The 26,801-nt window shown below is 35.3% G+C and overlaps 1 protein-coding gene across 3 annotated transcripts in view; it reads right to left on the bottom strand.

The window, feature by feature from the left end:
• The window catches only part of GSK3B (glycogen synthase kinase 3 beta), a 198,689-nt gene that overhangs the window by 92,927 nt on the left and 78,961 nt on the right, over positions 1-26,801 (bottom strand). For all 3 annotated transcript variants that reach the window (XM_069475102.1, XM_069475101.1, XM_069475100.1), the window contains exons 3-4: positions 17,133-17,216; positions 3,848-3,958 (exon numbers count right to left, since the gene is read on the bottom strand). In XM_069475102.1, the coding sequence (XP_069331203.1) occupies positions 3,848-3,958; positions 17,133-17,216 (195 nt within the window). The remainder of the gene's footprint in view (positions 1-3,847; positions 3,959-17,132; positions 17,217-26,801) is intronic.

Consider the following 26,801-nt stretch of genomic DNA (forward strand, 5'->3'; position numbering starts at 1 on the left):
CATAGACATAAATTTACTATTATAAAGAGAGATTTTACCATGTCAGGGTATTTATGTCTAGATCAATAAGAATTAGTAAAAAAAAAAAAAATTTCTTTGTAAAAAAAATGCTTAAGTGTTTGAATTAAGTTAATTTTATGATATCTTTTTATTGTATTCTTTTATCTGAAAGATCTACTCCATCTCTGTTCACTTGAAAAGTCAAGATAAAGAATAAAATATGTAATTTAATATCTTTTTGTTATGTTTCACTTTGTAAAAATGTATTTAAAGGAAGGCTGAGAGGCTTTATATACTAGAAAGATAGTAAAAGCAATAATAAGAAAAACAACTTATCACTTAGATATATCACTTAGAATGCCAGGCACTATTCTAAGTGCTTTACATGTATTATTTCATTTAATCCTTATAATAACCTTATGGAATAAGTACTCTTATTATTAACATTTTAAATATAAAGTAACTGAGGCAAAGAGAGATTAAGCCAACATCACATAAATAATATTCTATAGTTGTTTAGGTTAAGTACTCCTCTTTTAGTTACTATTTCTTTATTTTGCCATATTTTTATTCTATTAAATAAATGTATGGGGCCGGGCGCGGTGGCTCACGCCTGTAATCCTAGCACTCTGGGAGGCCGAGGCGGGTGGATTGTTTGAGCTCAGGAGTTCGACACCAGCCTGAGCAAGAGCGAGACCCCGTCTCTACTAAAAATAGAAAGAAATTATATGGACAACTAAAAATATATATAGAAAAAATTAGCCGGGCATGGTGGCACATGCCTGTAGTCCCAGCTACTTGGGAGGCTGAGGCAGAAGGATTGCTTAAGCCCAGGAGTTTGAGGTTGCTGTGAGCTAGACTGACGCCATGGCACTCACTCTAGCCCGGGCAACAGAGCGAGAATCTGTCTCCAAAAAAAAAAAAAAGTATAAAAGTATAATCATTAAATAGCTTAATGGCTAAATAAAAGACTATAATGATTTATTCTTGGACACTCAAATACAGTTAACACTTTTGAAATATAACACATTTATTTAACATGTACTAACTGCCAAACTGAGAGTATTTCTACCCATTCATTTACTTAATTCTCGCAATCACTCTGAGATACACATTATCCTCATTTTTATAGAAGAGGATACTGAGGTTCAAGAAACACAATTTGAACACAGTTACAAAGTTACTAAATCTAACTCAAGTTGAATGTCCTCTTTTCTGTGCCATAACATCTGTTTAACCAAGTCATAGGATAACAATTTTGTTTATGGTTCACAAAAATGCATCCCATTTTCTTGGGTACTCAGACCCCGTTCTTAAACATATTTTGTCAATTAAAAAATTTAAGTTCACAACAATGATTTGCTAGTCAGTTGTTTTAGAACTGCATTTTAAAATTCAGTTCTGAAAAATGCTAATCAGAAAAGCAACAGTGCTCAAAACCTTTTTAAATTGTATATTAACTATCATCAACTACAAAATAACCAGTAGTATGTATTAAGGATCTACAATTCTAAAATGAGAATCAAGTACTACAGTAAATTGATAGTAGAAAACTGTATCTTAGTTCCTACTATCAACAATTTAACCACAACCTCAATCAAGTTTTGATAAGCCCAAATAAAATCATATTGGAATCAGATTTTTATTCCTAGCACTCAATTCAACAGCAATCTTGGAATCCTTGCCAAAATAATCTAGCTACCAAAAGTCCTAAGAGAACTTCTATTATTAATGTTTCTGCTTTTGCACCATTTCAGTTCATTATTGTGAAGTTTAAAATTTTTTTTTTTTTTTTTTTGAGACAGAGTCTCACTCTGTTGCCCAGGCTAGAGTGAGTGCCGTGGCATCAGCCTAGCTCACAGCAACCTCAAACTCCTGAGCTCAAGGGATCCTCCTGTCTCAGCCTCCCGAGTAGCTGGGACTACAGGCATGCGCCACCATGCCCGGCTAATTTTTTCTATATATATTTTTAGCTGTCCATATAATTTCTTTCTATTTTTAGTAGAGATGGGGTCTCGCTCTTGCTCAGGCTGGTCTCGAACTCCTGCGCTCAAACGATCCGCCCACCTCGGCCTCCCAGAGTGCTAGGATTACAGGCGTGAGCCACCGCGCCCGGCCTAAAATTTTAATAATTAAGTAGAACTTTAAAACTCTAATCATAAGACATTTGGAGTCAATGTCATTTTATATTCTAGGGTCATTTCTATAAAGGGTAAAATACAAAAAGAAAAAATTGTATTTAAATATCTGAATTTTTAAACTTGACTTCTAGCTAATTTTCACAATGCAAGAGTTAACAAAATAATCTGCTCCTAATCATCTACTGCACTTTTATTGGAATTATACCAGATAAACACCTAGCCACTCTGCCATGAGTTCTACCAAATAAACAAGATGGCATTGATATTAGATACCAAAAATTAAATAGCACTTTGTACATATTTAAAATGTCCAAAAGTTTAAACTGCAGCTACAGATACAATAAATATATAAATAAACAGCAATAAAACCTTGAATTTAAACTTAGAGCTATATTTTATAATTTTACATTAGGTTGGTGCAAAAGTAATTGCAGTTTTAGCATTTTTGACATTTGCCGTTTGATACTGGAATATATTCTTAAATAAATGTGGTTATGTTATACATCATTTTAATGCACGTTTCTCACTTTGTTTTTTTGTCAATGACTTATTACTTGCTGTTTATTTTATGTTTATTTTAGACTATGGAAATGAAGCTAGACAAAAAGTGGAACAGCTCGATAAGTGGGTGCCTCATGAGCTGACTGAAACTCAAAAAAATCATCGTTTTGAAGTGTCGTCTTCTCTTCTTGTATGCAACAACGACAAACTATTTCTCGATCAGATTGTGATGTGTGACAAAAAGTGGAGTGTATACGACAACTGGCCACGACCAGCTCAGTGGCTGGACCAAGAAGCAGCTCCAAAGCACTTCCCAAAGCCAAATGTGCACCCAAAAAAAGGTCATGGTCACTGTTTGGTGGTCTGCTGTTGGTCTGATCCACTACAGCTTTCTGCATCCCAGCAAAACCATTCCATCTGAGAAGTATGCTCAGCAAATTGATGAAATGCACCAAAAACTGCAATGCCTGCAGATGGCACTGGTCAACAGAAAGGGTCCAATTCTTCTCCACGACAAGGCCTGACCCCATGTGGACAAACAATGCTTCAAAAGTTGAAAGAATTGGGCTATGAAAGCTTTGCCTCATCCTCTATATTCACCTGACCTCTCACCAACCGACTACCACTTCTTCAAGCATCTCGACAACTTTTTGCAGGAAAAATGCTTCCACAACCAGCAGGATGCAGAAAATGCTTTCTAAGAGTTCATCAAATCCCAAAGCATGGATTTTTACGCTATAGGAATAAACAAACTTACTTCTCATTGGCAAAAATGTGTTGATGGTAATGGTTCCTATTTTGATTAAAAAAGATGTGTTTGAGCCTAGTTATGATTTAAAATTCATGGTCCAAATCCTCAATTACTTTTGCACCAACCTAATATGATATGCTCCTATTTTGGTTTATGACACAATTAAAATATCATAAATTATATTAAAAAGTGCTATGGGGAGCAGAATTAAAATCTATAATTGTAGAAAAAATTGCTGCACTTTATCAGTTTCTTTAATATCTGAGTCATAAAACTTTAAAAGGTGAAGACTTGGCATTTTAAAACTGTACAAGAATTTAACAAAGCTCTAACAATACTTATATTGCTATTTTGCTCTTAGTATTAAATAATATAGTTAAGACATATCTAGCACTCTCTCCCTGGATCAGAGTAAATATTTTCTAAAACGGAAACCTGTTACATTTTTACATACCTTGACATAGATCACAGGGAGCGTCTGTTTGGCTCGACTATAGTGTCTGGCAACTCTGTACACTGTTTCTGGAACATAGTCCAGCACCAGATTAAGATAGACCTCATCTTTCTGAAAGAGTTTATTAAAAAAAAAACAAAAAAACAAAAGAGATTAGAAACTAGACTTTAAATAGTCAAACTAAATTCTCTATACATTTATTCATATTTTAAAGAAAAGATTTGTGTGTTAAATTTTAATTGGACAAAATTATTTCAGAATATAACCATAATAGTAAAAACAAGTCTATCATACCTTCTTACTAATAATTCCATGGGGGAAAAAAATAGCCATTTCAATACTGTTAAGATTCCCAATCATCATTAAACTATTATTTTGGTTACTATGATCTTAGAGGACATTGCCTATTGTAAAATTTCATGTTTTCTAGGCTGATAATCAATACCCTCATATTCTATCAGGCTAAGTGGCATGGTAGCAAGGAGAGTATTGAATTGAAAATTAAGAAATGTGGATTTCTAGCCCTAGCTCTTGCTGCTAATTGGTGTGTAAAAGTCACTTAACTTCTCTGAGCTTCAGTTTCTTCAACTATATTATCATATGAAAGGTTGGATTAGATACTCTTCAAAATGTCTGTAGCCTCCACAAAAAAGACCCTATGGTTACCTGATAATCGATTAATATAATTGTTAGAACAACCACTTGTCTTCTATAAAGAAATGAAAAGAACAACTTACAAGGCAGTGAGTTACCATACTCACAAGCTTATTAAAGGTCATATGTTTAAATATCCATTCTCAGGAGCATAATGAGACCAATCCAAGATCAGCGGAGAAAAACAAAGGAATTCCAACTAAGTACCAAGTAGGAAAGAGAAACAGAGTGCTACCCTTACCCTGTTCATGTAAACAGTATCAGTTAGGTAAACTAAAGCAGAAAATAAAGTTGAGAATCACTGTGTTCAAGTGTAGAATTGGCTTCTGAGTGGCAAAAATTTCAGGAAAACAAACTTTCATAATCCCAATATGAAATCATCATACCTACCAAACTGAAGTAGAGAATTTCAACTTTCAGCATTTATTAAATATTTTCCATATGTCAGTGGCCACTACAGAGGAAGTAAAGGTGCAGGCATAAAAGAGATGACATCTGAATTGAGTATGAAAGGAACACTTCAGGCAGAGAGAAAACTATATTCAAGATGCAAGGTCAAAGTACAACAGAGCTCAGGAAACAGTTTAATAAGACATCGTATCATTGACCCTACCACCTTTTCACTACCCCTTACACCCTTTTGTGTTCTCTCTTCCCTCCATAGCCCACTTAAATTCCATAATTTACCATTATTCCCACTCTCTAACACAGGTGTTAGCAAACAACAGCAATGGCCTGCTGCCTAATTTTATAAATAAAGTTTTAATGGGACATAGCTACTCCCACTCAGTTAAGCATTGTCTATGGCTGCTTTGGGGCTACAATGGCTGAGATGAATAGTTGTAACAGAGACCAGATAGCCTGCAAAGCCAAAAATATTTAAGAAAAAGCTTGTGGGTTTTCCATCATTCTCGTTAAGTCCAACTTTCTGTCCAGTCTGTACTTGTACCAAAAGAGCTGAACATGGCTGCAGAGAAATCTATAATTGTGCTGATTGGTCATACATTAAAGTCATCTTCAAGAACTTCCATTGGCCTAGCAATAATTATGCATTTGCCTAATCTATTCACCTTTCCAGATCACTTTGATTTTCCTCTCCTCCTCTTCAACCTCCAACACCTCTTTTCTCTGCCCTCAACCTCAGCTGATGACATCAATACATGTACCCACCTATTACCAGAATCTATCCCTTCACTTCTGTCAGAGATAAGCCAACCAAGTTCCATTCCAAGGCAAACACTGCTACATGTTTAAAAAAAAAAGAAAGTCCTATTCTGCATTTCCTACTCAAAGTCATTGCTCCAGAAAATTTCCTGTCTCTCTGCATTAATTATTCCCTCTCTGTGGGAACATTAAAATCAGCACAAAAACTTGCTATTCTTTCTCCCATCTTAAAGAGAAGATAATAAACTGTCTCTAATCACACTAATTACCACCATACTTTCTGGCCCTTTCCCTAAAGCTGACTTTCTCCAATTTCTTTCTCCTCTCATTCTCTCTAAAACTTACTCCAACAGAATTTCACTACCACTACACCAGAATTGTTCAAGATCAGTATCTCCTTGTTGGTGAATCCAATGTCAACTTTCGATTCTTACCCTTCTCATTTACTTGACTTAGCACTACCATTTAGCACAGTTAATCATGATCCCTTCTTTAAAACACTTTCGCCACTTCACAGGACACCATTCTTTTGGTTTTCATCCCACCTTACAGACAGCTCTTCTTGCTTTCCATTTCTACTTCCTTCCAATCTCCTTGATCTCTTAAGTATTGGAGGATCCCAGGTCTTAATCCCCAGACTTCTTTTGTTCTTTAAATTAATTTCCTTGATAATCTCACCTACCTAATGGCTCAATACTACTATAAACTGATGACTTCCAAATTCATATATGTATACATATACATATATACACATATACTTATGGGTATATATGCCTGAATCTCTGCCCTTAACTCCAGATTAGTATACCCAACTGTGTCCTTGACATTGTTCAGGCTGAAAACCTTAGAATCATCTAATCTACTTCAGTTCCTTAGGCCCTTTGCTCCTTTTCCTTCTCTCTCTCCCTCCCAACCTCCCTCTCTCTTTCTCTCTGTTTCTCCCCCTGGTCCTCTCTCCCCATATCCATGTCAAAAAAATTAATGGTCCACCTTTAAAATTTATTCAGGATCCACCACTCTTACTACTTTCACTGCCACAACCCTGGTCTGAGCCATTATCACCTCTCATCTGGATTATTTTAATAGCCTCCTAAATAGTCTACCTACCTCCTAAGTGTTCTATCTTACCCCTTTACAGTCTAATATCAACTAATATCAAGTATAAGTTAGACTACATCTCTTTTACTCCCCCTCAATGGTCTGTAATGTACTACAAACTCACGTCCTTATTCCTCTGCTCCACTGTTCTCCTCACTGTTCACTCATCTCCAGACACACTAGCTCCCTGATGTTTACTGAATATGTCTGGCAGGCTTTCACATTCAGGGCCTCTGTACCAACTCGTCCTTCACCTTGGAAGTTTCTCCCACCAAATGTGCACATAGCTCACTTGCCTCAACTCCTTCAAATCTTTGTTGAAGTGTTACCTTCTTGGTGTAGTTTTCCTTAATCATCCCATTTTAAATTACAACCCATTTCTCTAACCCTATATTCCCCATCTGCCTTTCCCACTTTATTTTGCCCCACTATATAAGCAATAATTACCATTTTCTTTTCTTTTCTTTTTTGGGACATGGTCTCCCTGTGTCACCCAGGCTACAATGCAGTGACATTATCATAGCTCACCGCAACCTCAAACTCCTGGTTCAAGCGATCTTCCTGCCTCAGCCTCCCAAGTATATGGGACTACAGGCATGTGCCACTGAGCCTGGCTTATTTTTCTATTTTTTTGTAGAGATGTGGTCTTGCTTTTACTTACGCTAGTGTCGAACTCCTGGCTTAAAGCAATCCTCCCATCTAGGCCTCCCAAAGTGCTGGGATTACAGTTGTGAGCCACCTCGCCTGGCTGGTACTTACCATTTTCTCATCACATAGTTTAATTTATATTATCTGCTTCCCTCACTAGACAAGGCTCCAGGATGGCAAATGTTTTTGTCTGTTTTGTTCACTGCTCTAGCTCTGCCTAGAATGGTGCCTAGTACACAGTATGTACTCAATAAATATTTGCTGAATAAATTAAGTTCAAAGGCAATGGATATGTATTTAAAAATTAGGATTACACATTTCACAATGCATACATATATCAAAAATCATGTATATTGTAAATATATACAATTTTAATTTTATCAATTATATCTTAATAAAGCTTGGGAAAAAAATAGGACCACAGACTGATAGACAGTCTGTTTTCACTTAAACAATATTGCAGAAAACAGGTATCGAGAGGAGGACAGTTGGGAAGATGAGAATGAAAGGAGGCTAAGCAACTAGAAATCTCCTAGACACGAATCCAAGGCCTAAACCAGGGCATAGGGATTTTTTTTTAAAAGGGGGAAGAAGGGTGGGTATCTTGAACATAAGAGTAATATAGAATCTAAGAACAAAGAAGTTGGGATTAATTGTCTCTAAACTTGGGCAACTAAGTAGGTGATGAGACAGAAAAAGCAAAAAGAGTAAAAAGGTTTAAAGGGAAAAATTAGTTGAACTTTTACTTAATCTCAGAACACTTTAGGCAGCTATGTTCCACAGGTGGTTGCAAACACAGGTCAAGGCAAACTTAGGAAACAAGAGTGGAGTACAGCTATAAATTAGCTGAAGCCATGAGAACAGACTTGCTAACCTAAAAAGGGTGTGCAGAGTAGGAGAGTAAGGAAAGGACTGAGTATGGAATCCTGAAAAGCACTGAACTTAAGAAGTAGATGACATTAGGAGATTTTGCAAACATGAAGAAAGAACTAACAGACACAGAAAGCAAGTGAAGAGTAGCATGAAGAGATTCAAAGCTGAAATTTCAATAAGGATGAGATGTGGAACTGCAAAGTGTTTCAAAGGCAGAAGGGATAAGGACTGAAAAGAGGTTATTGGATCTAGTATATTTTGTTTCAGTGACGGTCTTGGAAAAAGCAGTTTCAGACCATGGTACCAGTTGCAACCAAGGTGTACTGGGTTCAAGAGTGAGCAGATGGTAGGTGAGCAACAGAACACAGTTAATTTAGTTTCTTTTTACAAAGTCTCTGGTGATAAAAGTAAGGAGAGAGCTGGGAGTTGGTAACTCAAGGGGAGGCAAAGTCAAAGAAAAATTGGTTTTGATTTTTTTAGAGACAGGGTCTCACTATGTTGCCCAGGCTGGTCTCCAACTCCTGGCCTTAAGGGATCCTCCTGTCTCCGCCTCCCAAAGTGCTGGGATTACAGGCATGAGCCACCACGCCTGGTAAACAAAAATCGTTGCTGTGCTTTTTGTTTGTATTTTTTACTGGCCAAAAGAGTTCCAAATTTATTTGTAGGTTAAGGAGATAAGGAGAGAACAAAGTTGTAAGAAAGGAAACAAAAGGGATAACTGATAAAGCAAGATTCAAGAACATGGGAAGAAGAAGGAAACAACACAATGAAGCTATACAGTGTAGTAATTAAGAGGTAAGGTTAGTATGAGTCACACAAAACTACATAGTAATCCCAACTCTGTTACTAGGAGCTATGTGACCATGAGCAAATTATATCTCTAAGCATCAGTTTCCTAATCTATAATATAGGGCTAATCATAGTATTGACTTTAAAGGAGTGTCATAAGATTATAAAATATAATCCATATAAAGCTCTTGGACACATTACCGGACACATAATAAAAACTCAAATTGTAGCTATTTTCATCTTTAAAAGAATGATACCATATTTTTTCTTTAAATCTAAAATATATGATTAGGTATTAGGAAAAAGGAAAGAAATGTAAGCTGAATGAGTGCTTGTCTGATGATCCTACTTTTTGTAAAATAAAAGATAAGGTCATATGTAAAACTAAGGGTAGCATGAGTAATGCTGAAGGCAAAGAGAAAAAATTTCAGAGATCAATATTCAGAGAGGAATCAGTTCCAAGTGAAGCTGAGGTCTAATAGAATAAATAAACAGAATGCTGAACTGTAATGGAGGGGATTGCAGTATAAGTAGAATTCAAAAAAATGGTGAGTCTGAGATATTAGAAAGGTCATTAACACAGATGTCAAAGTTATTCTTTTTTTATTTTAATAAACCATTTGACAAAGTTAATCATGATATATTTATGAACTTGGAGATGTGTGTAGTGATGGATTACAATTTATCTGCTAAGCAGTCATATTAAAAGTTAAGAATATAATGATTAAAAGATGAATGTCAAGTTGAACAGAGGCATCGCGTTTTAAGACTATAAGCCTATCCTTCCCTTGTCCCAATCAGTATTTTTATAAGTGCTTTCATTTATTAGGAATTGCAAAAGCAAATGCTTTCAACAGCTAAGCAACCAATGTAAAGATGTGTAGCCAAATTATGTAATGCAGTCAGGGGCAATGATTGGTAAATCAGACAGTGTAAGACTTAACCAAAAGCATTCTAGTTAGAAAAAAAAATAATTAACAGAATATGATAGCCAAATAAAGCACACGAGGGGATGGATCTGGCAGTCAGTTTACAATCTATGATTTTAGCACAGTCATCTAAGATTGACATAAACCTAGAAAGAATGACTTAAAATGGAAGACTGAATAAGAATGAAAGAACTCTAATAGGCTGGAATGATAGACCAAATCCCACAGTATGAAATTTAACAAAGATAAATACAAAGACCTATAATTAAAATCAAAGTATCAATTTATTATGTGGAATGACAAATCAGAAAGAATCAAGATCAGACTTGACAGTAATTCCTCTGGGAATTAGGTGATGGGTATAACTGAGCAGAACTCAAAAGGAATCAACATCGAGATGCAGTTAATGAAAGACATACTGTCACATTAGACTACAGAAGTATTGTGTTCAGATCAATAAAGATAATTCCACTCTACTTTGTACAGTTCAGGCCTCATTTGAAGTACTCATATCCCTTTTTGGGTAGCATATTTTATTCATGATAATAACAAGCAAAATGCATCAAAGGAAGATTAACAAAACCATGTCTGCTATAGGTTGAATGCTCTAATTTACTAAGCTATGAGAAACATGGGGCTCAAATAAATATTCTTCTTAAATTTACAAATGTTCTAATGTAAATTAAATATGCACAAGAATAATACTGAAGGGAGGAGAGCACTCATCCCTAGGAATACCATATACAGAGAAAACAGTAATATTTTCACATTCCCAAAATACAGTTTTGTTTGGAGATTCCAGCAGAAGATAATCTATAAGGCTGCAGATACTAATATTTTAAGAAGAAAGATAAACCAGGATTCAGCATTTCTAACACTTGTAATTTTCTGAAATATCTCAGGTCTGACTTTTTTTTAATGGAATCTCTCTCTGTTTGTTTGTCAGATAGAATGCCAGAATACGTATAGATTAACTGTAAACTTTAAAAGCTAAATTCAGAAATACAACACACAGAGTATCATTTCAGATGCAGAAGCTGAAAACAATTTAGTCCACTAACATGAGATACTATGAACTTCAAAGAGCTGTTTGTTACTAGGCTTCCAAAAAATTGGCTAAGAAATCACTGCCACAAGTCCTTTGAAAGGAATCTGCTATTATACAAAGTGGATCTTACTTAGAAACCTCCAAAAAATTATATGATGTATAATTTAGGGTGTATTTCTCTCAATGGTTCGGTATTCCTAGTTATCACTTTTATTAACAAATTACTTTCTAATCACTGATAATTACTCCTGTATGTATTCCACATTAAAACGACACACTGAATAAGAAATTTAAAGGACAAAATCTTGATCACAACTAACAACAACTCAACAATAGCTGGGATAACTTCATCCTACCTTTGGAAGACAAATACTACTATGATGCTCTTACGACCAGATCACTTCGGAGGTCAAAGAAACAAAATTCCTTGAGGCTACTGTTTTAAATAATTCTAAAAATTTAATGAGATGCAAAGTAGCATATCAGAGAACCCAGTAATAAAACATTCAACACAGCATCATGGTAGCCCCTGATTCTCCTCAGAACTGGGTTGGGGAATTCCAACTGGCAAAAAAATTTCAAAATAGCTGTCTTTTCTCTGATGGGTATGCCTGGCTGGCTAGAGATGAGAATAATACAGTACGAACAGTAAAGGGACTATGGGAGGTTGAGTGAGGGAATTGGAAAGGGTGGTAGGCACTGACTATACAACAATAATTAAGGCAAGTTTTCTCTACCTCATACTTTAAAACAAACTACATACCAAAATTATCAAAGTGTATCAAAGTCATACTGCTATCAAGTGGCAGAAATGGAATGCAAACCCAAATATTTCTAGCTACAAAGCTGGTGATCTTTACTTTTCAGAATGGATTCTTGGCATATATGTCACCCCTACCCTGTCCACTCCAGAGCTAGTGGTAGAAAGGCATAATCAAGCATAGCATTCTTTTTCCTGATTCCAGAAGCAGTAGTACAATCCTCCCCTTCTGCATACAGCCCTCCACACAGTTATTATCAATAGAACAAAGGTGGCATGAGAAAAGAAATCAGCTTGTCATCTTTGCTGTTTCAACAGTCTCTCACACAAGTAGAAGGGAAAGTTTTCCTCTTTATTATTCAAGTAATCTATGAACAACAAGAAAAAATACTTTTTACATGTCAGGTTACTTATATAAGTTTTTCTTAAAGAAAACTAAATTGATTTAAATACAACTCAAGGATCCTATAAAGATACCACATGGTTTTTATCCTATGCCCTTCAGAGTCCTGGGGTTCTGTAGAGATGAGCTGAAACTCAGAAAAGGTGAAGTCAGCTGATCCCAAACCTTGGCTTCAACTAGAGTAAATTTGCTTTTTATCTGTTATATCAGAGTTCTTCATAAAATTTCATTTGGGGGGAAGAAAGTTTCTTATTGCCAAATATTGAAAAATATTGAAAAAAACACTATACTATAGAATACTTGGAATTCACAAAATTTTAAGTCCAGAGTTTCAAAACAATCAAGTATCCCATTTTTCTCTAACGGTGGGTGAGGACTACTACTTACTCTAAATCAGGGTTACTAAAATCTGTTGGGTAACCTAGAGTACATTAATTGAGTACATGATGTTCCAGTTACTACAGCAAACACTAATAATTCCAACTAGAAGACTAAGACTAGTTAATTCACATCTATCCTGATTTAATCCCTCTTTTTTACACTGGCTACCCCTCTCCCCAGTTATAGGCTAAAAGCTGATTATGTATAATCCCTGAAGAAAAAGTCTTTTAAAATGACAGAGTAGAATACAATAAAAAGAAGTTTACCAAAATAAACATATCATTCAGTCAAACTGTGGTCAGTGAAAATACCTGCCTGGTATTATAGAAATCATACTTTAACTTCTCCCAGAGCTGAAAAGGGCTCACAGACAAAAATTATGGCAAGGCCGTGAGGTAGCTGAGCAACAATTCTAAACCTAAAAGTAACAATGAGGGAACAGGTAAGCATACTACTATGTACTATAACAACAACAGAATATTATATAACGAATACCTATACATACTATCAGGTAATATGGAAAAGTTTTTTTTGAGATCTTAAATATTTAGTAAGGTTATAAATAATTATGCATATGCCTATGTAACATATACATATGGAATTAGAAGATATGTAGAACTGAAGTCAAAGGTCTGGACAGTAATAGTGAACAGTTTATTTTTCACCTTAACATTTTCCAAAAAGGGAGTATTAGATGACCAGAGAGAAGAGACACTAAGAAGGAGAATGAGGAAGACTCAATATAGATGGGAATTCATACAAAGATTTAGAAAGGATCACAGACCCCCAAAAGAAAATGGGATGGGTAAAATCCCAATGAAAGAGAGGTACAGAAACCCAGAGAAAGAGGTTGATGGAGACCCATAGAGATGAAATAGAGAAGAAAGAGGAGAGCTGGGGGTGGTGGGGGCATGGTGGGGGAGAAGGAGAGAGTATTACAAATAAAGAAAAGAAATCTGAAAAGGGGGGTTGACACAGACCAAGAGAAAGGGACAAAAACCCAGAGACCCAGAGCATAGAGTGAAGGGTAGAAATCCAGAAAGGGAAACAGAGACTGAAGAGAAAGGAGAGAAAAGGGCTAAAGAGATTGATAAAAAATGATAGACAAGGAAAGAGAGTCAGAGAATGGGAGGACTTACAAAAAATTCCCAAATATTAATACATTTGAACTCATCTATCCTGGAACTTGACCAAGCCTTTCATCTCTCGAATCCTGAAACACTGAATTCGTATTCTTTCTCATCTTCACAGTGCCTTCAACTCATTCCTCTAATTGCCTCCTCCAGCTTCCTTTAGGCTCATGTTCTTATCACTGATCTCCCTTCCCAAAGCTTTCCCTGTGCTCTCTGAAACTTGAAAAAGAAACTTCCAGATAACCTCAATGAAGGGTTCTTCTTACTGCCTTGCCCTAGACAAAACCTGGATCTCACCCAAAGGCACTGGTTTCCATGTAGTTCTCTCAAATGAAGACTGCTCTCACCCCTCAACAAATTCTAGGCACAAAAGGCAATAAATACTGTCAAACTACTGGTCTCAGACAACACCCAATATCTCCTTCCTCCCCAAAAGCTCACATTGGCTACATACCCTCCCTGTCCCACCTTGTCAATGTCATCTCTCCACTTACAGCCCCTCTCTCCATGAAGTCATACATGTGCCTGTCTGCTGGGCATCTATACCTGCATGTCAAGCTATTAATTTATTATTTCCTCCTCCAAAACTCTTCTTGTATATACACATAAGCAATACATAATGCTTCCACTAGAAAAATGCCTACCAAATGTAGGACTGTCACATTCAGAGATAAATCATCTTTAACACATTGACTGCCATACTAGAAAAAAAATTTTTCCTTGGGGCCACAGTGTTTTATTACAAAAACAGAATAAAAACTTCAAAAACAAAATGATTCTTTCTAATTTAATGAAAAATTTGTTATTTTTTTATTGTTTTCTGTGAGTTATAGGCAACTTGAAATATAGTTCTCGTGGTTCCCAAGGTGAAGAGACGTGAGTTACATATGCTTCACAAGGCCCCAGGCTCAAAATTAGTATGAGTTAAATGCAATTCACATGGCAGTTAATGTGTTAAGAATTTGTAAGAATTTTATAGACATTTAGATCTCTTTCTAAACAGCAGTGGATACTCTTCAGTAATCTATATCTAGAGTGTCAGAACTGAGAATAACTAATCTGAGCTTTCATCCTTAGAGCAGAACCCATCTTCTCCTACAAGAAGAATTATTAATAGTTTAATACTTGGTCTCCTGAATGATGTTAGTCCCACCAGAACAATTCAGAAGAACTGAAGATCATGAGTAGAGCAGTAAGAAATTATCTGTTTGGTGGCTAGAAGATTATGGGAAGTCTTGAACCGCTATATTTCTGCATATCTTTAGAAAACTTTCCTTTTTTTGACAAAGAAGGACCATTATTTTCAACAATACACTCCTTCCCTCTTTCCTTCCTTCCTCCCTCCCTCCCTTTCTTTCTTCTTTCTTTTTACTTTGTTTTTAATGAAGCTACCCAAAAATTAGTAGGTGTCCTTTGGAAAATTTGTGATGCTCAAGAGAAAGTTATGAGATAAATAAAATATTAGCAAGTATATTTCTTTTTACCATAGCCAGAGGTTCATTCTCCTTTTAGTTAAACCTCTGTTAATGACTTCTGGTTGCTCTTTATCTGTAAGAACATTTAAGATAAATACGAAGCTAAGAGCAGCAGCAGGGAGGAAATTATACTCTAGGGCACACAGATGATAACAGCCAGTCACTTGTTACCCCCCAAAAACAGGATTAAGTCAGGTAAGGGCTGACTATGTTGGGTACTTCCCATCAAACCAAAACCATATAGGTAAGACATCAGGTACTTTGCATTCAAAAGGTGTGACATTCTTCCCTTTCTGCTCTTTAACTTTGAAAGAGTTAAATTAGTTAACATTTGTAAAGCATTAAAACAGTGCCTGGTTTATAGGGAATGCTACATAAATTAAAACAAGTAATCAAGAGAAAACGTTTAGGGACTTTGTAAGGAGGCTCTTGCACAAATGAATCTATATGAAATCTAGTGGTTCATGGAACAAATAATTCTGAACCAGGGATATCATGAGACCTAGCATCTCATAACAAACAAACCATCAAGATGCAAAATTCCATTATAAGAGTGCTATGAACGCAACAGATGTTGCATAATTTTATTTAGGAAGGGACAGGAAAAAGTAAAGACATGCCAAAAAGGTAAGATTAAAGATAAAAATAGGCAGTTTGGTAGGTTAAAAAAAAAAAAAAAGTAGCATGAACGAAGTAATTGGGTTTAGAAATAAAAGAGTTCGAATACTTATGAGGTTTACAATCCCTAATAAAGCAGAGGCATCACTGAAAATTAAAAAAAAAACCCTGAAAACAAGTATCAATAAAGGGCCAATTTGCTAACTCTGACTGTTAAAACACATTAGCTATGACACACGGGTATATACACAATATGTGTGGGCATGTATACACAATCCTGGCTTAATACTAGGTATCCTCCCATATTACGGCTCTGTCATGAAAAGAAAAAAACTTTAAAGGAGAAAATCTAAATAAAGCTTAATGAAAAATGATTTAAAATTATTATATTAGAAAAGAGTTATATGAAATAACAAGAATACTGGACTAGAAATCAAGAGGCATTATGGATCTAAGAACATTATATATTATATGCACAAAATCTGAAGTTCAAAATACCAAAAGAACTTACCCAGTGTTAACATTTATTTAGCCAAAAAAAAAAAAAAATCAAGTGGTTTGTTATCTGCCCTCTTTATCCCAAACCAATGAAGGAAAGAAAAATGTAAGGAAAGACTGACTATGGAAAGAGGGGACAGTGACAGGCAGAAAGAAAAAGACCATGGTAAAGCAGAAGAAACTGGTTTTCTTTGCTTCCAACTGTTAATTATTGCATCTTCTAAAGAAAAAGATGGGGGGGGGGCAGGGATTCACAGGACAGAATCTTCTTAAATTATCATTTGCGTTCACAGAATTCATTGTGATCAGAAAGTCACCAATTATAATAAGCTCTGTAATACTGTATCTTTCTAACTTTTTCTCTAGCCAAGGATAGATTAAACTTGCTTTCCCATGTTTAACCCTCATTCTAGTTCTACCAAAGTCCTCCTGCTTCCTTTCCTCTCTAATTAACTTAACAAAATGACGTAATTTTTCTCCCTTAAATAGGTTAACTATCACAGGGCTCCATAAACACATAGTGAACATAGAAGTCTTAATAAAATATATAAATTTGCTTGAGAATTGAAGACATGTATTTTAAAAAGAAGAAAATTCTTAAAAATTCAATCTCTTCATCCTCTCATTATTAACATTTTCCAGATATAACTGATGACATACAATGACCCTGTCTTGGGCTCAGAATCATTGGGCCTGTGCTTTGGAAATCCTCCATTCAACTAGCAAAACTGTCTCACGACGGAGGGGGAGATTAATTTCTACAAAAACAACAATTTTGTCACAATATTCATTACATACATTCTGTCAAACCTACCTTCTCACCGCTGGAGTAGAAGAAATAACGCAATCGGACTATGTTACAGTGATCTAGCTTTCTCATGATCTGGAGCTCTCGGTTCTGAAAAGGAAACACATGAAAATATTTTTTAAAGGATAAAAGCTATTCATCATATTGACCAACATGCTTTTGAAACACTACAAACAGCAGGCTACAGATATGCTACTAAAAAGTATGATTTGTCAACTGGTACTGATCTGTAAGCTACTTGTTACTAGGTCATGAACTATTTGTTGTTATTGCTCTGCAATAAGATAAATACAGAAATTGAGAGTGTTTAGAATCTTTTATAGTAATTTGACAAAATAAATTTTTATCAATGAATATGGTAAGAATTGGGTTTTTTTTAACTTCACTTTTCTAACGATTTCATTTGCATTATATTTCACAAAAATAATAGTCTTTGATGAACTGGAAATTGTTAAAACTGGTACTTTACCACAAAGAGCTTAAAAAGCACTGGAACATAGTAGGTAAGAGATCTGAAATGACTGTTACTCGTATAGGTTTTCACAACTGTAATAAAAAAAAAAATCAAACTTCTCACCAAACAAATCAATTTGGAGTTAAAGAAAGCTCTTTAACCCTATTGTTTTCTCATATGCAATGGCAAAAAAACAGCATTAATTCCACGGAAAGGGCTTAGTTACTAAGTTTTAGAAAGAGTTACAATACAGCATACTAGAAACTGTACAATCCTGATAGATGTGTAGACCACACAAATAATTTTCCCTTTGGTAAGTTTCAATTATGTCCATTCTTCATGGGAAAAAAAACCCACTAAATAATACGATGATTTCTTAACACCATAGACTTTGCAGTAGTAAATTTAAATAGACTGTATATTAACAAAGAGTATATATTTCAACAATATACTTGGCTGCCAAAAATTCAGTTAATAAAATTATAACACAGAAAGAATACCAAAATATCAGCTAGGTGGTCAGAAAATAAAGTTTTAGTTAAAGTGATGATTTAGAAGAGCTACAAAATATGAAGTGTATACCTGGGAATCTGGAAAGGAAATGGTGTTATGGTTAGAAAAGAGGCCAAAAAGGAGGGGGAATGCATAGGGGCCAAGGAAGTAGATAAACAAAACTATACTACAGCAGGGTGGCCTCCAGTTCTTAGAAGATGAAAACAGAAATAAGTGACTATTCCTTTAAACTAACTTTCACAGCTGGGCTTATATATACAGTGATATGTAAAATCATTTTATAAGGCATCAATCTTTCATTCCATTATTTGTTACAAAATGCTAATAAATGAAGCAATAAACAGAAAGAAAGTCAGACAGTATAATTGCCTTAACAAAAATAACTGATGTACTGATGTCTGACTCTGCAGAGAGAAAGACACGGAAAATTTTATCAATTTCAAAACTTCGTCCAATTCCATTCCAGATTGCAGCTATTTCTGCAAGTATTTCCAAACCTTGCCAATTCACATTTAAGTAGCTACCTTTGCAGGAGAACTGCTAGTAAGCCAAGACTCATTCCTCTCATGATACATAGCTATTATAAGATTGACACTTTTTAACATAGCCAACTATGTTAAAATAAGTTATCTATTTTTCCAGACTCATTAACCAAGGTAACAGAGTCCCATTAAATTCCCAGATAAAAGTTGTGTAAGATTCCTTTGATCAAAAGGAATGCATAAGTGAAGCAAGTACAAGGACCTAAAAACTCATTTGTATTTACTCTTCTGTTCATATTTTATTACTTTAGAAAGGAAGCTTACATTTCCTCACTTTAAAATTCCCTAAAAGACCCAAAATATAAATTTCATAGAACAATTTTATAAGTATTAATCAAGCCAATGTTAGACAAAGTTTCATGCTTGAGATGCCTTAAGTATACAACTATCCCAAACTAGCCATTTTTATTGAGTCATTCTTTATTAGTGGACTAATAACATGCTAACTCTATAGAAAACAATGTTATTCCATAAATATATTAATAGTATACTTATTTTGTGCCACACACTGTTCAGTGTTAAGGATATGGCAATGACTAAGACTAACAAAGTTCTTACTCTCATGAAACTGAGTCAATAGAGGAGAAGGAAGAATAAATAAATAATATATTTTCACATAGAGTCAGAGGACAGAACATAATAGAGAGAAGGGGCTATGCTTCAGGTAGGAAAGTCAGAGAAGACATCATGAAGGAGGTAAGATATGAACACAAACCTGAATGATATGAAGGTGAGAACCATGTGAACATCTAAGGGAAGAGCACTGTGGTTACAGAGAATAGCAAATATAAAAACCTAGAGGTGGGCTTGGCATATTCAAGAAATGGCCAGAATAATAATGTGGGTGCATCATTCTGAGTAAGGGGAGAGAGACAGTAGCTAAGTTCAAAGAGGTAGGCAGGGGCAATATCATATGAACCCTCATCAATCACGGTAAGAAACTGAATTTCACGCTAAATGTAAAGGGAAGTCAATGGAGGTTTGGACCAGGAAAGTGGTATAATCAGAATTAGGTAATATATTGTAGCAGCTGTGTGTGTGTTTTTTTTTTTTTAAACCTTCTGAAAGTGGTTATTTTGGGGTTGGTTTTTTTGTATGTTTGTTTTGTTTTTGGTAACTTACATAGATGTGATCTGTAGAATCTTTCTCCCCAACAGAAGCCCTGGAATTCTATATTAAAATTTTAATTCTCATTTTCATTTTTTAACCTGACTTCATAGGGATTGACCCTTTGCATAGCTTAGTGATCAGCCAATTATTGCTGAGAGATTGTTGTTTAACATCTTGAGTTTATAAGACTTCCATCATTTTTTTTTGATGATTCTGAAGATGTTCACATGGTTCTCACCTTCATATCATTCAGGTTTGTGTTCATATCTTACCTCCTTCATGATGTCTTCTCTGACTTTCCTACCTGAAGCATAGCCCCTTCTCTCTATTATGTTCTGTCCTCTGACTCTATGTGAAAATATATTATTTATTTATTCTTCCTTCTCCTCTATTGACTAAGTTTCATGAGAGTTGAAAGTTACCTTTCAAAAGAGCATTCTAAAAATTGCAAAGATGTGGAAACAACCCAAGTGCCCATCAATACATGAGTAGATTCATAAAATGTGGTATATGTATACCATGGAGTTCTACTCAGCCATAAAAAACAATGGTGAAATAACACCTCTCGTATTATCCTGAATGGAGCTGGAATCCATTCTTCAAAGTGAAGTATCACAAAAATGGAAAAACAAGCACTACATGTGCCATTAAATTGGTACTAACTGATCAACACTTATGTGCACATATGGAAGTAACATTCATCAGGTGTCCAGCAGGTGGGAAGTGGGAAGAGGAGATGGGTAAATTCGCACCTAATGGGTGCGGTATGGTGTCTAGGGGATGGGCATACTTGTAGCTCTGACTTGGGTGGTGCAGAGGCAATATATGTAACCAAAGTGTCTGTACCCCCATAATATTCTGCAATTTAAAAAATAAATAAATAAAAATAAAAGTTGAAGAGAATAAATTTGAAAGAGAAAGTATTAATAGATTAAGAGTTCTGTTTTCTATCTACTAAGTTTGAAGTCTTTATTAGACATCCACATAAGGTTCAGGGTAGAAGCTAGGACTGGAAAAAACGCATTTGGGGGTCATCTGAATGAAGGGGATTTAAAGCAAGCGGACCTGATGGTATCGTCTAGGGAAGAAGTTCATACAGGAAAAAAATATGCATGAAATTTTAAAAAGTGAATACAGTAGAGTAGTTAATGAAGCAGGAAGAAAAATAAGAGAGAAGGTTATCTTAGAAGCCAAGTTAAAAAAAAAAAAAGTTTTCAGAAAGAGTGAACATTTATGTCAAAAGCTGTTGAGAGACTAAAATAAAAACAGAAAAATGACAACTGATACGGCAAATGCAGGATGTAGGTGACTCTTGCAAGAATGGTTTTAGTAGAACAGCGGGGAAAAAAAACCTATGATTTGATTGAATTAAAGTGGGTGCAGGGGGCACAAGGTAGTAAGGAGTTAGGAAAGTTTAAAAAGAGGAGAGACTTCCAGCTATAGTGGAATGAAGAGATGAGCAAATCCATTCCTCCAAAATACCTATAACTGAACTACACTGTAGAAAACAACCATTTCAGGGCTCTGGAAATCAATTAATGGAAAGAACAAATTGAGAAGCATTTATTCATGAAAAGGTGCTAGATATTACAGTTAGGACAGTGGAGGAAAGTGGCCTCTTGCCAGGAGATCCTACCATCCCCCTCCTACCACCCAATTCAGTCAGTGAGATAGCTTTATGAAGGCACAGAATTTTGCTTCTAGAGGTGCTACCATCATTTAGGACAGAGAGCAATGCAAAAACCCATGCCCAATGCCACTGGCAATAAAAATAGCAAATTTGATAGGAAACAAAAGAGAAAAGCCCATAGCTCTGCTACATCGAGACGGCAGTCCCAGCTGGGGAAAACGACAGTCTGGCAGGACAGCCAGAAATTTAATAGGGAGATCCTAAAAATGAGAGAGACACAGAGGGTCTACATAAGCTCCCCACACAGCTCTGGCTGACTGACAGGCTGTGCACACATGCAGTGGAGGCCCAAGAGGGCCTCAGAGAAAGCAAAAGCTGAGGCCAACTTGAAAAACTGCCTGATTTTTCAATGTACTCCCCAATCCATATACGGAATCATCGAAAAAAATGATGGAAGTCTTATAAACTCAAGATGTTAAACAACAATCTCTCAGCAATAACTGGCTGATCACTAAGCTATGCAAAGGGTCAATCCCTATGAAGTCAGGTTAAAAAATGAAAATGAGAATTAAAATTTTAATATAGAATTCCAGGGCTTCTGTTGGGGAGAAAGATTCTACAGATCACATCCATGTAAGTTACCAAAAACAAAACAAACATACAAAAAAACCAACCCCAAAATAACCACTTTCAGAAGGTTTAAAAAAAAAAAAAAAAACAGCTGCTACAATATATTACCTAAAATGTCCAATTAAAAAAAAAATTGTGGCCGGGCGCGGTGGCTCACGCCTGTAATCCTAGCACTCTGGGAGGCCGAGGCGGGTGGATCGCTCGAGGTCAGGAGTTCGAGACTAGCCTGAGCAAGAGCGAGACCCCGTATCTACTAAAAATAGAAAGAAATTATATGGACAACTAAAATATATTTATATACAAAAAATTAGCCGGGCATGGTGGCGCATGCCTGTAGTCCCAGCTACTCGGGAGGCTGAGGCAGTAGGATCGCTTAAGCCCAGGAGTTTGAGGTTGCTGTGAGCTAGACTGATGCCACGGCACTCACTCTAGCCCGGGCAACAGAGCGAGACTCTGTCTCAAAAAAAAAAAAAAATTGTGAGACAGCAATAATGGGAAAGTTAACCTATACTCAGGTATTTAAAAAAAAAAAAAGGTAATCAATAGAAATTAAGCCTGGGTGGACACAGCAGTTAGATTCAGCAGACAAAGAATACAAAGCTATTATAATTAAGTTCAAAGAATTAAAAGAAACCATATTTTTTAAATTACAGGAAAATAAAAGAAAAACATGATGATAATTACACAACAAATAGGGAATTTCAATAAAGAAATACTAACTTTTAAAACATAAAAATTAACTAGAGTTGAAAAGTGTAACAACAAAAATGAAAGATTTGCTATGGACTCAAGAGAATATTTGAGATGTCACTAAAAAAATCAGTGAACTTGAAATTAGAGAATTAGAAATTATCCAATAGAAAGGACAAAGAGGAAAAACGATTGCAGAAAAATGAACAGAGCCTTAGAGACCTCTGGTATAAAATACCACATACCAATCAATATATGTGTAAAGGCAGTATCAGAAAAAGAGGAAAAAAAGAAAGGAGAAAAAATGTTTGAAGAAATAATGACTGAAAACTTCCCAAGTGTGATGAAAAACACTAATCGACCAAACCATGAGGCTCAATGAACCCCAAATCTGATAAACATAGGCATCCACATCTAGGCACATCACAAACTGTTTGAAGCTATAAAGAAAAAATCATGAGAGTAGTTAACAGAGAAATGATTCATCACATATGTGGGAAAAACAATACAATTAATGCCTGACTAATCATGAGGAAAAAAAAAAATTTCCAAGTGCTGAAACTGAACCAAAAAAAAAAAATGTCAATGAAGAATGCTATTTACAGCAAAACTATTCGTCAAACATGAAAGGAAGAATGAAGACATCCTCAAATTTAAAAAAAAAAGAAGAATACTCTAAAGTAAAAGACTTGTTTTAATTATTTTATTCTTGCCATCCATTACAGACATGTTGCAAAAGACTTGTCTTATAAAGAACAAGTCCCTCGAGCTGAAAGAAAATGACACTAGATGTTAACCTGAATCCACAAGGAGAAAATATAAGTGAGAAATACAAAAGATTGCATAAACATAGTTTTCATTTTCTCCTCTTAATTTCATCAAAAGACATAAGACATAAGCAATAATAACAGTGTATTGTTGGATAGATGTAATACATATGACAACAATAACACAAAGCGGGGAGAAAATGAAGCTATAAATGGAGCAAAGGTGCTATATTTTACTAAAATAAAGTCAGTATCAACCTATGATAAATTGAAATTCAAATTGTAATCCTCAGAGCAACCACTAAGAAAATAATTTTTTAGTGTTAAAAATCAACACCAGACCAAGGTGATACACTAAAAAATATTTAACACAAAAGGTGGCAGTAAATGAGAACATAAGAAAAAACAACATGAGAGCTATAGAAAACAAAGAGCAATATGGGACAGATAATTCCAACCATACCACACACTATAAGTGTGAACGAACTATGCATGCGATCAAAAAGCAGACTGGATAAAGTCAGGCTGGATAAAGAAAGCTGCAACCATATTCTATCTATGAAGATACACTTTAGATTCAAAGACACAAACAGCTTGAAAGTAAAAGGATGGAAAACGATATACCATGCAAATAGTAACAAAAAGAGAGATAGAGTGGCAAACATTATTAGCAGACAAAATAGATTTTGAGAGAGAGAAAAAGAGAGCGACAGACATACCTCGACCCCCATTGCCTACAAGATAAAGTCTAAATCACTTCATAATCTGGCCCCTCCTTATCAATTTAATCTTCCACTCATGACCAACGTGAACTCTACATTATAGCTAGATCCAACTTTCACTCTTCCTGAATATATTGTTTCACTCCCAATTCTAAGCCACTGACTACACTTATCATCACTGGAATGTCTTGACCCTCCCTCCAACCTACAGACATTTTAAAACTATCCTTTAAGTGTCTACTTAACTCCCACCTCTTTCATGAGGCCATCACTAATCTTTTCCTGTAGCACTTACAAATATTTGGCATTTACTATATACTCTCTGGGTTTTGTTTACAGAAATCAGATAATACATTATAGTCATCATATAGATAGACACACATGCACACACCTTGCCCAACCAACTTACTATAAGTGCTTTAAGAGCAAAAGTTGAATTTTGTCTTTCTGTATCATCCACAGAGCTCTCACAGGCTACTTTGTTTCTGTTAACTGCTTCTACGTTCCCACTTGCTGTAGACCAGTTATTTTCCAAACTATGGGTCCCAGCTGATCAGCATTGAGAAGAGAGTGGGGAAGGAGAACAGAATAGAACAGAACTTTACACACACAGTAAGGATAAGAGGTTTTTCATGAAACTTGTAATTTTTCTGTGCACAAGTCTACAATGTAAAATACATTTCTTATTATAAGATCATAGTTAAAATTTCCTAATCCATTGTGGTAAATGACCTGTCAATAAAGACATTTTTCCCAATGTAGAAAAGACATGTAAACTACACTCTTACTAATCATTCCCATGATTATTTAAAAAATAAAATGACTATGCAAGATGGAATAAATATCACATCAGTATAAAAAAAACCTGAAAGGCACTTTTAAAGAAAGAATTATCTTTTTGCTTTAACCAATAACCATTAACATATATTCACCTCTAAAGTAGACACAGAGGCTTTTATTCTTTTTTACATTACCTGACATCTCACGCAAAAAAAAAAAAAAAAAAAAGAGGAGGAGGACAAAAAACTCCTGGGAGCTAAAAGCATGGAATCAAGGGATTCCCAGAAGGGTACTTTATGTACCATTATGTAAAGTTCAATAAAGGAAAAGTGAACTTTTAGGTGAAGAAACAATCAGCAAGCTTAATACTGTGGGTGTATGGTAGGCAGCACATGGCTGTCATTTTTTCTTCTTCAAAGTTTATTCTATCTGGAGATCTTCTCCCCCACCACAGAAAGCTCTAATTTCATAAAATCTAGTAAACCAGGATTCACTTCAAAGGTTTTGCTTTAAACAATATTTTCCCAAAATATATCATCTGCAAAAAATGAGGGCTATCCCAAGTTTCATTATCCATCCTCAGTAATCACACTAGTACTGAAAAGGCATTTAATCCATCTCTAAATCTTTGATTCCACAGTAAATTCAGGTCATACCAAAAGAACTTACAGTTGGCTTAGAAAAAAAAAAAATCACCTCAAAATAACTCCATGTGTACAACAAATATTTTGAAGCCAACTATGTTAGAATTGGGGCCCTGAGCATACAAAAATTCATCATTGTTAAATGTTTCTTATTCTAATGGGTAAGCAAATCAATAACTGTAACACAATATGATTAAGTTGAGCTCACTCAAAGTGCTATCAATACTTGGGGACAGGAGCTAAGAAAAATCTGTTTATTACTCTGTAAAATTCCAGAAAGGGGTCAGGCAGAAAAACTTAAATACAGGGATAAAGAATTTAAATATTATAAGCCACAAAGAACCACTGATATGTTTTAAGAAAGAAATTTGTTTGGGGAAGGTCACTAGCTATGTTTTAAAAAAAGTTACTAAAGTAGGAGATGTATAAATAAAAGTAGGACCTGCACTGAGCTAGAAACAGTGAAAACAACGGAAGAAAGAAAATGAGTCTGAGTGGCAAGATCAACAGTTAATTGATCACCTTTAATTGATCACCTACTGCTATGGGATTGGTGAACAGAAGGGGGGAGGTTGATAACTAACAGGCTTCTGACTCAAGACTATTAACACACCAGTAGAGTTCACTGGCCTAGGAAGCTGTTTTGGAGGGAATAAGTTCAGTTTGGGACATGTTCATTTTGAAATCACTGAGGGAGACTGAAATGGAAAGGTCCAGAAAACAATCTGATATGTTCATCTTATTCTCTAGCAATAGTTCTGTGTGGTTCTTAAAGCCACAGGAGTATATAAAATTGCCTATACAGGTTTAGTATCTCTTAACCGAAATGCTTGGGACCAGAAGAGTTCCAGATTTTGGATTTTTTCAGATTTTGCATTATCCTTATCAGTTAATCATACAAAATCCAAAAATCCAAAATATGAAATACTCCGATTACCATTTCCTTTAAGCATCATGTCTGTAATCAAAAGGTTTGGATGTTGGAGCATTTCGAATTTTGGATTTGGGATGCCCAATCTATAAAATAAGAAAAGAAGTAGCCAGACTCCCCAGCAAGAGAAAAGTCTATAAAGGATACTAAAAAGAAATTAGTCACAAGGTAGAACCTGGGCAGTGGTGTCAAATAAGCCCCAAGAAAGGTGAGATATTCAAGAAAGAATCCTGGAGAATACCAATATTTAACCAGACAGAAG

Source organism: Eulemur rufifrons, chromosome 7 (assembly GCF_041146395.1).
Source record: "Eulemur rufifrons isolate Redbay chromosome 7, OSU_ERuf_1, whole genome shotgun sequence".
Classification (NCBI taxonomy): domain Eukaryota; kingdom Metazoa; phylum Chordata; class Mammalia; order Primates; family Lemuridae; genus Eulemur; species Eulemur rufifrons.